Raw genomic sequence first — 16,423 nt, 5'->3', positions numbered from 1 at the left:
CTGCAGGGTGAGTTTGTGCACGACGACGTGTGGGCGATCGTGAACAACCCCGACGTGCGGCCCGGCGCCCCGCTCGGCTGGGGCATCTTCACCAACGACTTCTGGGGCAAGGGCATGGCCGAGAACACCAGCCACAAGTCCTACCGGCCGCTCTGCGTCCTCACCTTCAAGTGAGTCCCTCGCCTCGCTCTCGGAGCCTTTGCCGTTTCTCTCTCATTACCCCCCACCCCCGAAACAGGGTTGGGAGAAGTTGCGGGAACTGGCTTTCGAGTCATTTCTTTTCTCGCTGCCCCTTCTCCTCCATGCCTTTTTCATCTCCAGGTTGTCCACGCCACTCTGCTCGGTAGACCTCGGCCCGGCTTCTCTGGGATCCCGGGTAGTTCGGGAGGCGCGGGCTGGGGAGTTAGGATTGAGTTTCTCAAGAGTCCGCGCTCTCGGCTGGCTCCTCTCTAGGACCAGGGCTAGAAGGAGGGGCTGGAGGAGCTGCCTTGGCACCCTCCACCCCTGGCGGACAAGTGGTCAAGTGAGACTAATGTGGGCCCTAGGAGCTCCGGACGGGTGGCTGTGGTGGTGATGCTTCCAAGTTGGGAATTTCTCGGAGGCTGTTGTGCAGCTTTGCAGATGGGGAGTGTAACAGTCCCTTAGGGGTAGTGTTCCGAGGAGACGGGGCGGGAGCGGTGAGCTGCGGGGGCTGCGTGGGTTTTGGGGAGGAGCGGAAGAACCAGCAGGGGATCTCTCCCGACCTGCAGCCTTGGCTGCTGCGGGAGCCTCTCCAGTCTGCCGAAGGGGCCCCGATTTAGACTTTAAAAGGTGCAAAGCAAAGGAATGCAGAAGCGTGGGATCCTCTGGGGATCCTAGCGTCCCAGTCGAAATAGTTTTTCTTTTACCACCTCGGAGTCATGATTCAGCATTTCTGGTATGAATAAAGTGTAAAGGGACTCAGGAGAACGCCAGGTTTTTGTAGGATGAAGAATTTTCTTTATTTTAAAAGGGCTAGCTTTAGATGGAAGGGGCGAAGGACTGATTTGAGGAAGTGCTATTTCATACATCATGAGCTCGAGTCAATCCCTTATAATCTGGCTCAGCATTTAAGCTTACAATATGTCAGACAAAACTGTTGAAATAATGTTGGTTCAGTATCATCAACGTTTTAAACCCTTTTCTAACGGGTGTAATATGAACTCGTCTTTGTGGTAATGATAGTTGGAGACAGAGTAGGCAGCTCAAAAAGCTTGCTCGGGCCGGGAGGCCAAGGTCTCTTGACAGGTGGCTCTGATGACTTAGAAAAGGAAACCATAGCAATTCTTTCTTCCATTGAAAGTTTAATATCTTAAGGAGGGCGAGGAAATTGCACATTTGACCCTGAAGAAAATATTTTATAATATTTTGGTTTTCAGTTGAGTTGCTCAGCTTTTAGTTTTCTAAACATTTCTTAAAATATGCTTAGATGGCACAAATATAAATATAAATGATCTGCTTTTTCATTTATTACGTGAGGGTTATTGGTTATTTGAAAGTGTGGAAGGCCCACAGCATGAGGTGTGCTGGACTTAACAACAGCCATGGAGACTATCTAGGTCTCTGGTCTGAACATTTTCTATTTTAAAAGGTCAAGGTCAAAGACTTCTGCCCATTTGGTGGAGAGTGAAGAAGAGTGTTTTCACTTCTTGGCTTTCTAAGATTTTTTTTTTTTTTTAATGGATGCAGGAGATGGCAGGGACAGAGAGATAGGAGTGAAAGAAGGGAGTAGACATTGAGACAAGGCCATTAATGAAGACGAGAGTTAGCCGGGATTTGGCAGAACAGGGGCAAAGGAGGAGAGTTGGGGACAGAAGGCAACTCTTGTGGTAATCGTTAATTATGAAAAGCAGTTTGGTGTCAAAGATGCATTGCTCTTTGTATAGTGTATCTTACTGGCTATGTAAGGTATACTTAAAAAAAAATTTTTTTTGAGAAGGTTGAGTTGCAAATCTAGAGTATGACGAGCACTAATTGGAAAAGGATGGATGACTCTCCAGAATTGTAAAGTAAACCAGTCATTCTGTACTCACAGGAGTTGATTTTAATAAGACCTGGAAGCTTTCTTTACACAGTCACCTGAAACAGCACCATTAGTGCAATAGCTCAAAGCTGGGCATATGTAAGGGACAACATCAACAATGCTAGACTCACACAATTCTGAAGATTGTTGCAAGGAAGGGCAGAAAATCACACTTAGTAACTATTCAGTGTGAACCAAGCATTGGCTTAGGTACTTTACATAGAATATGTCTTTATGATTTTTATTTTACATAGTTGGTGAAAACACGAAATGGCCTTTTAAATATACGTGAACTATTTTAACTATATATTAAGTTAGGCCTGTTTGAGCGAAAGTTTTTGCAAATTCAAAACCATTTTATTTATGTATTTATGTATCTTTTTATTTATTTACTTATATTGTAGTAAGAACACTTACTATGACATCTACCATCTTAACAAATGTTTAAGTACAGGATGCAGTTTTGTTAACTATAGGCACAATGTTGTGCAGCAGCTCTCTAGCACTTACTCCTCCCGAATAATTGGAACTATATACCTGTTGAATAGCAACTCCTCCCCCGCCCTTGGCAAGCACTATTTTACCATCTGTTTCTATGAGCTTGACTATTTTAGATACTTCATATAATATATTTCATATGCTTCTACAAATAGCATGTTTCACTTAGCATAGGGTCCTCCAGGTTCATCTATGTTGTCACATATGGCAGGATTTTCTTTTGTTTTTTAAGGCTGAATAATATTCCATTGTACGTATATACCACTTTTCTGTATCCATTCATCCAAAAATAGACATTTCAGTTGTTTCCATAACTTGGTTATTGTGAGTAATGCTGCAGTGAGCATGAGAATGCATATATCTCTTCCAGATCCTAATTTCAATTCTTTTGGATATATACCCAGAAGTAGGTTGCTGGATCATACCATAATTAAATTTTTAATTTTTTGAGGAATCTGTATCCTATTTTCCATAGCAGCTACACCATTTTACGTACCTATCAATAGTGTGCAAGGGGTCCAGTTTCTCTACATCCTTGCCAACACTTGTTATCTTTCTTTCCCCGCTTAAAAACCATCCTAACAGGTGTGATATGATATCCCATTGTGGTTTTGATTTGCATGATTAGTGTGTAATTTGCATGATTAGGTCTTGAAGATTAGTGATGTTGGCCATTTGTATGTCTTCTTTGGAGACATGTCTCTTCACATCCTTTGCCCACTTTTAAATCAGACCTTGCCAACACTTCTTATCTTTCTTTCCCCTCTTAAAAACCATCCTAACAGGTGTGATATGATATCCCATTGTGGTTTTGATTTGCATGATTAGTGTGTAATTTGCATGATTAGGTCTTGAAGATTAGTGATGTTGGCCATTTGTATGTCTTCTTTGGAGAAATGTCTCTTCACATCCTTCGCCCACTTTTAAATCAGGTTATTAGGGTATTTTTGCTTTGAGTTGTAGAAGCTCCTTATGTATTTTAGATATTAATAACATGTCAGCTATGTGGCTTGGAATATTTTCTCCGATTCTTTAGGTCACCTTTTCATTCTGCTGATTGTTTCCTTTGCTGTGCAGAGGCTTTTTAGTTTGATGTAGCCTCACATGTCTGATTTTGCTTTCCTTGCTCGTGCTTTATCTAAGAAACCATTGCCAAACCTAATATCACATTTTTCCATTGTTTTCTCTTTTTTTGAAGAGTTTTACAGTTCCAAGTCTAAAATTTAAATTTCTAATAGATTTTGAGTTGATTTTGTGTATGGTATAACATATGGGGCCAATTTCTTTCGAGTATGGATATTCAGTTTCCCCAGTTCCATTTATGCAGGATACTGTCCTTTCCCCACTGTGTATTCTTGTCACCCTTGTTGAAGATTATTTGACCATATATGCATGGGTTGGTTTCTGGGCTCACTATTCTTTTCCATTGGTTTATATGTCTTTTTTTATACCAGTTTCATACTGTTTTAATTACTGTGGCTTTGGAATATATTTTGAAAAAAGAAGTGTGGTGTCTCTAGCTTTGTTCTTTGTATATTCAGAGTCTTTTGTGGTTCAATATGAAATATATAATTTTTTTCTATTTCTATGAAAACACCATTGGGATTTTGATAGGAATTACATTGAATTTATAAATGGCTTTTGGTAGTATGGACATTTTAACAATATTGTTTTCCTATCTATGGACATAAGATGTATTTTCATTTATTTTTGTCTTCTTTAATTTTCTTTCATCAGTGATTTCTGGTTTTAAGTGCAGAGTTTTTCACCTCTTTGGCTAAGTTTATTCCTAAGTATTTTATTCTTTTCGATGCTATAGTTGATAGGATTGTTTTCTTAATTTCGAATAGTTTATTATTAGTGTATAGAAATGCAGCTGATTTTTTTTAATGTTGATTTTGTATTTTGCGACTTTACTGAATTCATGTACTAGTTCTAATAGTTTTTTGGTTGAGTTTTTAGAGTTTTCTACATATAATATCATGTCATCTGTAAACAGTTAATTTTACTCCTTCCTTTATGATTTGGATGCCTTTTATTTCTTTTTCTTGCCTAATTGCTCTGGTTAGGACTTCTGGTATTATGATGAATAGAAGTGACACAAGTGGGCATTTTTGCCTTGTTCCTGATCATAGAGGAAAAGCTTTCAGGTTTTCGCTGTTGAGTAGGATGTTAGCTGTGAGCTTTTCATAAATGTCCTTTGTTATTTTGAAGTAAATTCTCTTGAAACCTAGTCTGTTGAGAGTCTTTTACCATGAAAAGATGTTGAATTTCATCAAAATTTTTTTCTGAATCTATTTATAGTGATCATGTGGTTTTTATCCTTTATTTTGTTAATGTGGTGTATCACATTAATTGATTTGCATATGTCGAACCAGCTTTGCATCCCAGTGATAAAACCCACTTGTTCATGATGTATGATCATTTTAATGTACTGTTGAATTTGGTTTGCTAGTATTTTGTTGAGGATTTTTGCATCAGTGCTCATCAGGGATATTGGCTTATATTTTACTTGTAGTCTCTGGCTTTGCAAACCCATTAGAAACAACAACAACAACAACAACATTTAATTTGGGGATAATTGCACATTCCCATGCAGTTATAAGTAATAATATAGAGATCACTTATATCCTTCATCTGTTTCCCCCAGTGGTGACATCTTGTGTAACGGTAGTACAATATCATAATGAGGAAATTGACATTGATACAACCCATAGCTTTTATTGAGATTTCACATATGCTCCTTTTATTTTTACTTTTGCTAAGTGTGTACTTAGTTCTATGCAGTTTTATCACATGTGTAAATTTCTGAAACTACCATAGTTAAGATATAGAAGTTTCATCACAAAGATCCTTTATACTTTCTTCTAATACTTATATTATGATCCTTATAGAATCCTAATTCATAACAACCACTAACCTGTTCCCCATTTCTATAATTTTGTCATTTCAAAATATTATATTTGGAATCATAACCAATGAGGTTTTTCTTTTTTGCACTCAGCATAATTATCTGGAGTTTATTGAGCTTGTTGCATGTATCAATAATTTTTCCTTCTTATTGGTGCATAATATTCCACTGTATAGATGTACCACAGTTTGTTTAGTCATTTACTTGTTGAAGGACATCTGGGTAGCTTCTAGTTTTTTGGTTATTACAAATATATCTGCTATAAACATCCATTTACAGGTTTTTATTTCTCTGGGGATAAGTGCCCAAAATTGTTATTGCTGGGTCATATGGTGATTGCATATCTAGTTTTTTAAGAAACTGACCAACTATTTTCCATCCTTCTTATCAGCAGTGTATGTGTAATCCAGTTTCTTTACTTCCTCACCAGGATTTAGTATTGTCACTATATTTTAACCATTCTGAGTAGTATCATCTCATTGTGATTTTAATTTTCATTTCCCTAATGGCTAATAGTGTTAAACATCTTCTCGTTAAAATGTCTCTTTATATCTTTTGTTCATTTTCTAAGTGGATTTTTATTTTTTTAATGTTAAGTTTTGAGATTTCTTTGTATATTGTAGGTACAAGTCCTTTGTCAAATATGTGGTTGGCAGGGTCTTTCTCAGTGAAAAACTCATACCTATTTTTTATTAAGAGTAGTTTTTTATCTTTGATTCATTGATTGACTGACACACATACTGAGACCTAGAAATTCCTTTAATAATAAATAATAAATTAATTAAATAAATAAATAAGTAAAAATGGGTAATAATTGTTATTATAAAGGTGCTTGCTTATCTAGATACTCTTCACAGTTTTTCTGAAATAAGAAATGAACTAAAGTTGAAACAAAGAAACAGATTACCAGGCTGTACTTTTACTAGTGAGGGGGCAGAGTGCAATGGGAAATTACCAAGATGTGGCGGCTTCGTACCATGTCAGTTTAGCTGAACTGGAACTGTGTTTCTTGGAAATTCCTTTCCTATATTGTACTGAGTTATGGTCGGACACAAAAGAAATTTCTTTGAGATTTGGAAAGTGAAAGTGAAGTGGCCATGTTCCCACTCAGAAGGTTGATGTGGGTTTCGATGCTGTCGCAGCCTGGTGCAGGTTGTCTCAAACATGTTGGCTAACCTGCTGCTGGTGTGCAACAGCAGCTAGGTCTGCAGCTCCTCCAGAACTCTATAGATCTCCTTTAGCTACTTAGCATTATGTATTAGGTATGTGTGCAGCTCTGTGGAGAAGAGTGCCAGCCTATTTGCAAGCCACCCACGTCATTAAAGTTGGAGCCTTAGAGGCTGTGAGAAGCAGAGGTATATTCTGTTTATCTTTATGCGTTCCAGCTCATCTTTCCTTTTTCCTACTTCAAGTCCATCCATCCTCCCTTCCTGAATGCCTGCCCTGCTGGCTTTTGACTTTTGTTACAGACACAGAAACAGCAGCCTTACAGAAGCTATTTAACCAGCTCCCATGATAGTGAAAGGTCAAATCTCTATGGTAAATCCCTTCTGCTATATCATTCCTCGTGGTTCCGCTTCTCTGGTCAAACCTTAACTGATACAAATGGTCATCTCTTTGTGCTTCTTGAAGCAAATTTAGAATTCTAATGAACTTCTGTTTCTAGTCAAAATTTACAGTCTTTTCATAAGATCATTTCCAAGGGCACACAGGAATATTTTTGGACCATTGTGGAGCAGAATCGAAACATCTGTGAAAACTTAATCTGCAGCAGTAAGCTTTTTTATTTTGCTTCTTTATCCTTCACTGGCCATGACCTGTTTTTAATTTTGGTATCAGGAGAAACATATTAAGTCACTTTGTAGACACTGAATTGACGCAGAACCAAACCTCATGATGCCCATAACCCCTACCTTGAAAAATGGCCTTGATTGATTTAAAAGGTGCTTAGCTTTTCGATTTTATTTGTTCCCTACCCACTTCCTCTTGAAGAAGCTCTTGCTGGATTGTTAACAGTGCCATTCCATATCGAGAAGCAATTTAAAGCTTCCTTCAACAAGAAAGAACCAATGGTTTTTCCAGATTAAAGATGGAGAAACTAAGGCATATTAAAGGACCTTAAACTCCTTTTCTCTGTGTATTTAGACTGTTAGATCATCGTATTCTACTAGTCTGCTATAAAGTTTTATTTTATTGAAGGGTTCTAATGGGAATATAAGCCATAAGAGTGGAAGTGGGTGGTTTAAAATGTCAGAGTTAAAAAATAGAATATCTTAATATGTGCAGCTGTAAGGATTTGCAGCATTTTGATGTTTGGATCTTGAGAGTTTTTTTGCAGCAGTTTGCATATTTTAGTCACAAATGATATGCCAACTATGAAAATCAGCTCTATCCTCTGTTCCCAAAATATAAAAGAAATGGTGACATGTTCCTTCTGGTTCTGTTCCTTTTGATTTGACCTGTATGGGAATTCATTTTGAGAGTCTATTGCTACAAGATTGATGTTTGTTTTCTAACTTGTGATGGGAGACAAGCAAAAATTGTTTAGGATGTTTGACTAGATTATCTAAGATGTTCACTAATGAATATAGCCAAGGAAAAATATGATTGGAAGCAAAATTTTTCTAGAGAAAAGTTTAAAAATGGTTTCTGAAAATTTCATGCTGAACTGAGGTTATTATGGAAACCCCAGGAAGACCAAGTTGATTGTTGCCAGTTAGGATATGTTGTAGAGACAGGATATGTTGTAGAGGTTAAGATGTACTTACTGTACAGGCAGGATTTTCTGTAGAGGTAGGATACGCTATAGAGATAGGCTATGCTGCAGAGGTTAGGATATGCTGTAGATGTTAGGATATGCTGTAGAGGTAAGATAGGCTCTAGTGTAGGGGGAATATAATTTTTAACCAGGGTTTTCATAGGTAAGTATCTGAATAAGGCTTGGAGAACATCTTCTGAAAGTCTTTTTTTTTTTTTTTTTAATCAACAAATGTCTTTTCTATCTTCCTTTGGAGCTATATTCATATTTTTTCCAGACTTTGCATATACAGTCATTCCACTTAAAGAAGGGGGTGAGGAATGCTTGATTGTGCCAAAATAATGGCAGCGTTCCTTTCTCAAGTGATAAGAAATGGTTTCTGTTCTATGAGGCCCTGTGTGATCTGACCCCTGGCCACCTCTCTGACCTCTAGTCTATCAATCTCCACCTCATTCTATCTACGTTCAGCATTCTACTCTGGGCCAGACCCACTGCTGCCAGGCCTTTTCACTGGTTTCTTCTTGGTGGAATGCTCTTCCCCAGATCTGTGCATTGCTTGCTCTCTTGCCACCTTCAGTTTCAACTCCACTTCATCACAGAGCCCTTCCTTGGCTACCAAATCTAAAATAGCAGATAGTCCTCCATGTTTCATCCTTATCCTCTTTGCCTTAGTAACCCTCACTGCTGCTTGGCCTGTTTTTTATATATTTGTTGTTGGTTTTTAACCTTCTCTCACCACCATGTGAGCTCCGTGAGGTGTATCTTTAGCACCTAGAATGCTGGCTGGCACTCAAAGTAGCGGCTCAGTAAATTACTGTTAAAAGAATGAATTAATCATTCATTTTTGTGAATGCTTGACTTTTTTGGGTAAAGAGTTATACCCCTATTTGAGTGGGGGCTGCACCTTTATAATGTAGAGGAAAAAGTCTCCTTGATTTATTTCTTGGCTTATTTACTTTTTTTCTTCCTCTATCAAAGAGAAAAGCGAAGGCAGACAAGGAATTTCCTGGACACACACAGATGATTCCAGTGAATTCTGCTTACTGGGAGGTGAAAAGGCAGCTTTGCTTCTGAAAGGGTAATCGTGACTCTCTGCTATAACATGCTGGACTGTGACTGTAGGGAATGAGGACCTTTAGCACTTTTGGATCAAACTCCTCCTGTGTGGCATATTGAAGTGTGACGGATAGTGGATGCTTAGTCTAAGTTTTAAGGCTGGACATAGCAGCTGTACCTTCTGAGGGAAACCCCAGAGTTACCTGGGGTTCTTTCCACACTTTACACTCAAGTGACTAAAGTTCATCTATGCCAGTGTCTTGTTGTCTACAAGGAATGGTCATTTTTTTTTTTTCTAGTCATTGAAATAGACATTGGAACATCATTTCCGGCTGGATCAAATGGAGTATGAGGACCTGGAAATACTTTCTCAAAGGAACTATGATTTCCTCTCCCGAGTGTTGTATAATAAAGAATTTGTCTTCTCTTTGTCCCAGGTTCCTGGGAGGGAGCTTCTAAACTTTGAAAATTTCCGGAGTAATACGAGTGTCTTTTTGCTCCTGGTGGGCCCTGGGACCACACCTCATGTGAGTCGAATAACATTGCGACTCGGAACTCCATCAAATACTTCTAAAAGAAAAAAAAAGTGCTAAAATTGGCAACCTCGTTATAGTTATAACTATATGATATTTGGTGTTGATCTGTTATTTTTTATTATTTGCTGACTCTCAGTTTGAATATTTTCTTCTGGGACTTGCTGCTTTCTGGGTATGGTTACTGACCTTCCTGTCCTCAGTTTCCTCACCCTTTCTTTAATGCAGTTGTTATTCTGAGTACTTATGTAATAATAGTGACAATAACTGCCCATTGCATGGGGCGTAGTCTTCTCCTGACTAGCTCCCTTTCTCCTTTTCCCTCCCTATAGCTTCCTCACAGCCAGGTGAGGATGTGATGTCTTGACCTCAAACCAGAACCATGAATTTATTAGCTTTTGCCTCAGAGCACCAATCTTTCTTCTGCACTGTTGTTCTCATTGGTGCCTGCGAATCATATCCTTTGGTTCTTTGGATACATTTGGTGATGATGATTTGCTCATTTGTTCCTGGTACTGAAAGGTATGCAGAAGAGCAATCAATATGATTAAGGGCCAAAGAGATTCACCTTAGAGGAAAAATGAGAAGAACCAGATGTTGTTACTTATTGGTTGAATGATCTAAGAAAGCTACGGAAACCACCTGCAAGCATTTGAGAGCTGTGATGATGGCGAGAGGTGGGAGGAAGAAAAGTAAATGATGATAGAGGAAGACAGGAGAATGTACCACATATTCAGTATTGGCCTGTGGAAACTTCACCAAGGAAGTGTTGGAGAACCCATCATTTCAGACAGCGGAATCAGACGATAAGGGATATATTCGATTTTTTTCATTTCCCTGTTTTGTATTTCTTATTGGAAAAGAGTGTATGTTGTGTCATTGCTGAGAAAACTTGATTTTTTCCGGTAAGCATGGCATCCACGTGCAGTCTTACCTTAAGCTTTAATGCCTGTGTCTCTTGTTCTGAGTATTACCTGTCTTGAATCCCTGGGTTGCTTGGGGTAAATCTCTGGCCCCATTTCTGATCTACTGACTAAGAATACCAGGGAATCAGCAATTGAAGCTAGCACACCAGGTGATTCAGAATCCTGGGAAGCACTGCGACTCAATGGGAACCTATGTTTAATGAGCTTGAGATACCAAAATCTCCCTGGCATAATGTATAGAAAAGAATTCAACAGCTTATTGAGACAGGAATGTTAAGATGTATTTATCGCATGCTGCTTGCACACACCTCCCACCCACCCCTCTGCTATGTTCACTGAGAGGGCCAGATGATTTCCCCTTCACTGAGGCATTGAGAAATACATTGATGAGGGAGCACCTACAACGTTGAGAAGCTCTCCATTGGTTCTTTTCTGTAGGCCAAATGTGCTGTGGGAGAAGCTGCCACTGAGGTGGGATTTTGGATTTCAGTGGAGGTAATGGGATCTTAGAGTACCAGAGGCTAACTGGCATATCTTAGCTGTCAAAGACAAGGTGAATGCATTCACTATGAAGTCAGCAGAGATGTAGCGGTGATCGGAATGTTTTGACCCACTGGGATCATTGGTGATGGTTAATTAATCATGTTGTGCCTAGGAATGAAGTAGATGGTCAGCCCTCTTAAATGTTGTTTGATCTATATACTAGAGAAACTTCAGATTCAGGGCCAAAAACCAGCCTGGAGTTCCCACAATGGAGAACTATGTCCTCTTATGCCTTTTCCAGACCTCTAATGGTTCCCTGAGGTCGAGCTTTCTGACAGAGGACAGACCCTGGTATAGGCCTGCCCTAGTAGCAGTCTCTTCCAGAGATACAGTATATTTTAGTTTTTATAAACCAGAACTATTTTTCAAAGAAGAAAATTAAAAGAGAAGAATGGGCTTTATCTAGAGCTCTGGCCTGTGAGCATGCAAAGACAGAGGGGCAGCCAACGGCTTTCTTCTCCCCTCCTACCCCTCCTCCTGAGACTTCCTGGTGCCAAACACTGTGACCCTGTGACCTTTCTTAGGGACTGGTGCCCTCCGATTGCTGTGAGCTCATTATGGGCCCCACCTTTCTGGGCAGCTTTACAAGGAGACAGAAGAGTTCAGATCAAAAGGGTTTTTTTGAGTTCGTATTTGCCAGAATCTGGAAGGCTTTCAATGAGGCAGACATGATTATTAAGATTATTTCAGGAAAAAAAATTGTTTTATTTCCTATTGCTTGGCCCAGCTTTGAATGAGAATTGAAGGCTAAGTCAAATAAAATTAGAGATTCTTAGAGTTGAAAAGGAAAGATGATCTTTTCTAACTCCTAAGTTATTGTAAGTTTTATTTGTTCATTCAGTAAACTTTCATTTAGAATCTACTGCAGGCTAAGTGAGATGGATACAATGATGAGAAATTAATTTCCTATTATGTATGAAAAAATGCTTATAATATCTGAACAATATAGCAAAAGAGTTTAAGAAAATTGATTAAATGCTATAATGGAGGTACGTTGAGGGCGATGTGGAACCTGAGAGACTGTTTTTTTAGATGGTGTTTAAGGTAGGCTGTTATCACACTTCTGCATGGACATTTCTGGTTATCTGAATACCTATTCTGGTTTTAAATATTACCTCTTTATTTGACCTAAAGTCTGCCTCCTAATAGTTGGCAAGCACTGTGGCAAATTGAGTACTTTTGCCATCTAAATGGGCACCCAAATGTTTCCATGCAGCCACGGATGCTCAGAGTCGCTAGGTCTTCTAATATTTCAAGAGAAACTGGAAATTTTTATATGAAAGCACCCACTTTAAAAATGTTGGTAAATTAAGAAAAGAAAAATAAGGTCTACAGGTGAAACAAAGCAGTTTGCAGGCTAAACTTAGTCTTTGTGCAGTGTATTTGCAACACGGTTATGGGATCTTTGTTTCCACTCTGGAAGCTACGTAGGATAAGTGCATTGCTTCAATATTTCATTCACTCATTCAATCAAAATGCTCATCCATTCATCCATTTATTGTGTGACAGCCATGAACAACGCATTGTGCTACACACTGGGGATATAGCCCATAATAAATACAGCAAAGAGCCTTTCCCTTGGAAAACTTGGTATCATTTCTGTCTGCCTTCTTTCTCTAGGCTGAGCATCCCCTAGTTCCTCAAACCTACACTCCAGAGACATTACTTTGAGGCCCCCAAACTCCCTAGCACTCTAGAACCCCCTTGTGAAGTTGTTTCAACATTTAAATAGCATGCTGAGTGGCTGCTTCCTCCATTGTATACCACTCACCTTCCTTCCTCCACCCGCAGTTAGAATAACTCCCTCTTCCCTATCTCTGCACCTGGTAGGTTCTCTCATTGCTAGGATTCTTTCACTAACTCTTAAGTATCTGTTTAAGTGCTCTCTTTTTCCTGTTATGCTGTTAACTCTCTGATAGCAGATGCCACATCTTCTCTTTATATCTCTGGGCCCTACATCATACCTGACATGTAGTGCTCGATAAATATCTGTTGGAGTGAACTGAAATGAAAAATAGCCTAACTTAAGCAGTTGCCTGTCTGTTTGTCTGTTGGTTGTTTGGTCTGTTTTGACACAATTACTCTTTGAATTTGGGAAAACTAACAGCCCTTAGACAATACTGTGTTTTAATCTGATTGCAAGTATTTTGTTCTCTTTCACGTCCAAATGTGGATCTTTACACTTACCCATATTCTATGTTAGAACTAACTAACAATTTCAGGCATTTAAACTCTTTGTGAATCTCAATCAGTTTCCCGGTACAGTAACTCTCCTTCTCAGCTACAGGCCGTCAGCAGGCTTGGTGGGCATACACTAAAGATTCATTTAAGTCTTTGATAAAAATACTGGACAGACCAGAGATAATATCAGAATCCCGTGACATACACAGGAGATCTCTATCCAAGGAGACATTGATTTATTATTCACCACCCTTTGTGTTTACTACAAATCTGTCTTATTTTATCTTGTATGCAAGGAGCTTCCGAGATATATTGATAAACGCCTTTGTTAAAATGAAGATGTGATGTATCTATCACATCCCCTGTCCTATTAAAATGTGAGGTTTAATTAGTGAAACCTCCTTTTTGTGAACTCATATTGGCTTCCAGAACCAGAGGTTTTTTTCTGCTCACAAATAGTTCTAAAATTTTGTTATCATTTCATCTCAAGATCACTTACTGTAGTTTGGAGAGTTCACTCTCCTTTTTTTTTGGTCATGTGGGGAACTCTCCAAACTCTAGATTCTAGGAGATTTCTCAAAGCTTGGCTTCACCAATGTTAGGTACCATATGAAGGGCTTTCATGCCATTACCTTATTACCATAGTAGTTCCCCATTCAGCAATTTATTTTTATAATTTAGGATTTAATTTAATTCACTTTCCTAAACCCATTCCCAGAAGTAATAATCTATGTGGATGACACCTGCACATTTTCAATTATGATACATATGGACCAGAAAGATGACACATGCCTAGCATTTTATATCATTTTTAGAAGGGCAAAGGAATGTGTGTTAAATTCCTCATAAAAATGTAGTGATATAGTAATAACATCATCTTTGATGATGCCTTTTACTTTTCAACTGGTTGAATAACAAATACTTTAGAAAAATAACAAGTCTTTTGTCCATTTTTAAAAGCAGTGCTGTTATTTGTAATCCAAAGTTATGATCTAAAGCATCATATCTGTGGAAATAGTCAAATACATCAGGGATTTGACTTATTAGATATATTACCTTCTCTGTATTGTCATTTGTATAATTTATACAGCAAGATGCATTGTACATTGAAAACTTCTGTTTCTTCCTCTATTCACTCACAATACTTCTGACACCACATATGTGAGATTATTCCAATAAACTGACCAATTCTCTGACACCACCTTGGTGTCCTGCATTTCAGTTTAATTCTGACACTGTCTACCTGGAGTTAGCATCAGATCCCCCAGGTTCATGGCTTAGTCCCATAAGACTGCCCCGACTTCAGATGCCTATCACAAGTAGTGGGTCCCTAGGTTCTCTATATTTTGGCCAACTTGACTATAAATCAGGGGTTCATACAACACCTCCTCAGGTTCAGTAATTCACGATAATGGCTTACGGAACTCAAGGAAGCCCACACTTATGTTTATTGTTTATTATATAATAAAGGATATGATAAAGGATACAGGTACACAGTCAGATGAAGGCAAGGTCTGGAGGGTCCCAGGCACAGGAGCTTCTTTGCCCGTGGAGGTAGGAGACACCACCCTGCTGTCACATGGATGTGTTCACCTTCCTGGAAGCTGTGTAAACCCTGTAGTTCAGAGATTTTTATGGAGGCTTCATCATGTAGACCTGATTGATAATTAACTCAATCTCCAACCCTTCATCCCACCCTGGAGGATGGGGAGTGGGGCTGAAATTGCCAAGCTTCTAATCATGACTTAGTCTTTCTTGTGACCAGCCCCCATCTCGAAGCTATCCAGAAACCGACCAAGAGTCACCTCATTAGAACAAAAGGCACTTTTATCACCTAGGGAATTTCAGGGAACTCAGGAGCTCTGTGTCAGGAACCAGGGCCAAAGATCAAATATTAGAATATCACTTTTATTTCTTAGGAAATTACAAAGGTTTTAGAATCTCTGACCAGGAGTCAGGATGAAGACCAAAATATGTATTTCTTATTATATCACAATGTCACATATATGTGTATATATATTTGAATACTTTTCCAGTTATTTCTTTATGCAATATTTCTAGAAGTGGAGTTTTTGGTCAGAAGGTATGCATTTTTTAGAGCCTTTGATACATATTGACAACTTCTAGACCTTCCAGTATGCTCACCCCCCAAACCAGTTGTGAGACCTGTTTTCTCTCATCATCACCAGTCTGAATGAATTTTAATTGAATGGCTTAGTTGGTCTGAAAAGCTCAATCTGGTGAAGTGTAAAATCAACCTCAGGGGGATGGACTCTTCGCGAAATGCACCCACCCAGGTTCTCTGAGGATGGGCACTTGGCCTTACCCTTCTCACAGCTCCACCATCCCTAGCTTCTGATTTCCAGCAGCAATATCACCATATGTGGGTCCTCTTATACTGGAATGGGACTCTGTTCTCCCTTCTTCAGTTAGAATTGTCAGTCCCCTAGTTCACCGGCGGTTCCTCTTTTTGTTTGAGTGAGTTCCCATCTTAAGGATGCTGAGGTGTGTGTGCAGACTTGTGGGTCTGCCAGCACAGCTGGCGTCAGAGATCTGCAGTTGGATCCCACCCAGCGATTCCTTTTTCTAAGCCATGTTAGAACCATGATTACTTCGGCAGGAGTGAAAGTGGAGTCAGATAAAAACTATGACATTTAGATTCATGCGTCCAAATAAAGCTCAAAGTGTTTAAAATTCTGTAAGTTAAAACTCTGTATGAATCAAGTCAAATATTTAGAATATGCATATGTCATCGCTAAAGTTGACTTTTACATTCTTAATTGTTTTGGCAAAGAGGAAGTGTTTCTGTAACAAGCAGATCAAGGGCATGAAAATAAAGATGTGGGATTGCTGTTTTGGAGAAATTGGCTGGAGTATAGACAACTATAGGCAATACCACTTAGGGTATATTTGCTCTCCCCAAAGAACCATACTCTATACAACTGTATATTTTCTATAACCCCACAGACTCAATTC

The 16,423-nt window shown here is 38.9% G+C and overlaps 1 protein-coding gene across 1 annotated transcript in view; it reads left to right on the top strand.

The window, feature by feature from the left end:
- Window positions 1-6: 6 nt before the first annotated feature.
- TMTC1 (transmembrane and tetratricopeptide repeat containing 1) overlaps window positions 7-16,423 on the top strand; it is a 241,662-nt gene continuing 225,245 nt past the window's right edge. Inside the window, exon 1 of the mRNA XM_025047422.1 lies at window positions 7-170. Coding sequence (XP_024903190.1) covers window positions 115-170 — 56 coding nt within the window. The 5' untranslated portion in view covers window positions 7-114. The remainder of the gene's footprint in view (window positions 171-16,423) is intronic.

Source organism: Pteropus alecto, unplaced genomic scaffold (genome assembly GCF_000325575.1).
Source record: "Pteropus alecto unplaced genomic scaffold, ASM32557v1 scaffold103, whole genome shotgun sequence".
NCBI classification, from domain to species: domain Eukaryota; kingdom Metazoa; phylum Chordata; class Mammalia; order Chiroptera; family Pteropodidae; genus Pteropus; species Pteropus alecto.
Note: the sequence above shows the minus strand (reverse complement) of the source record. Positions and strands in the feature narration are given on the sequence as shown.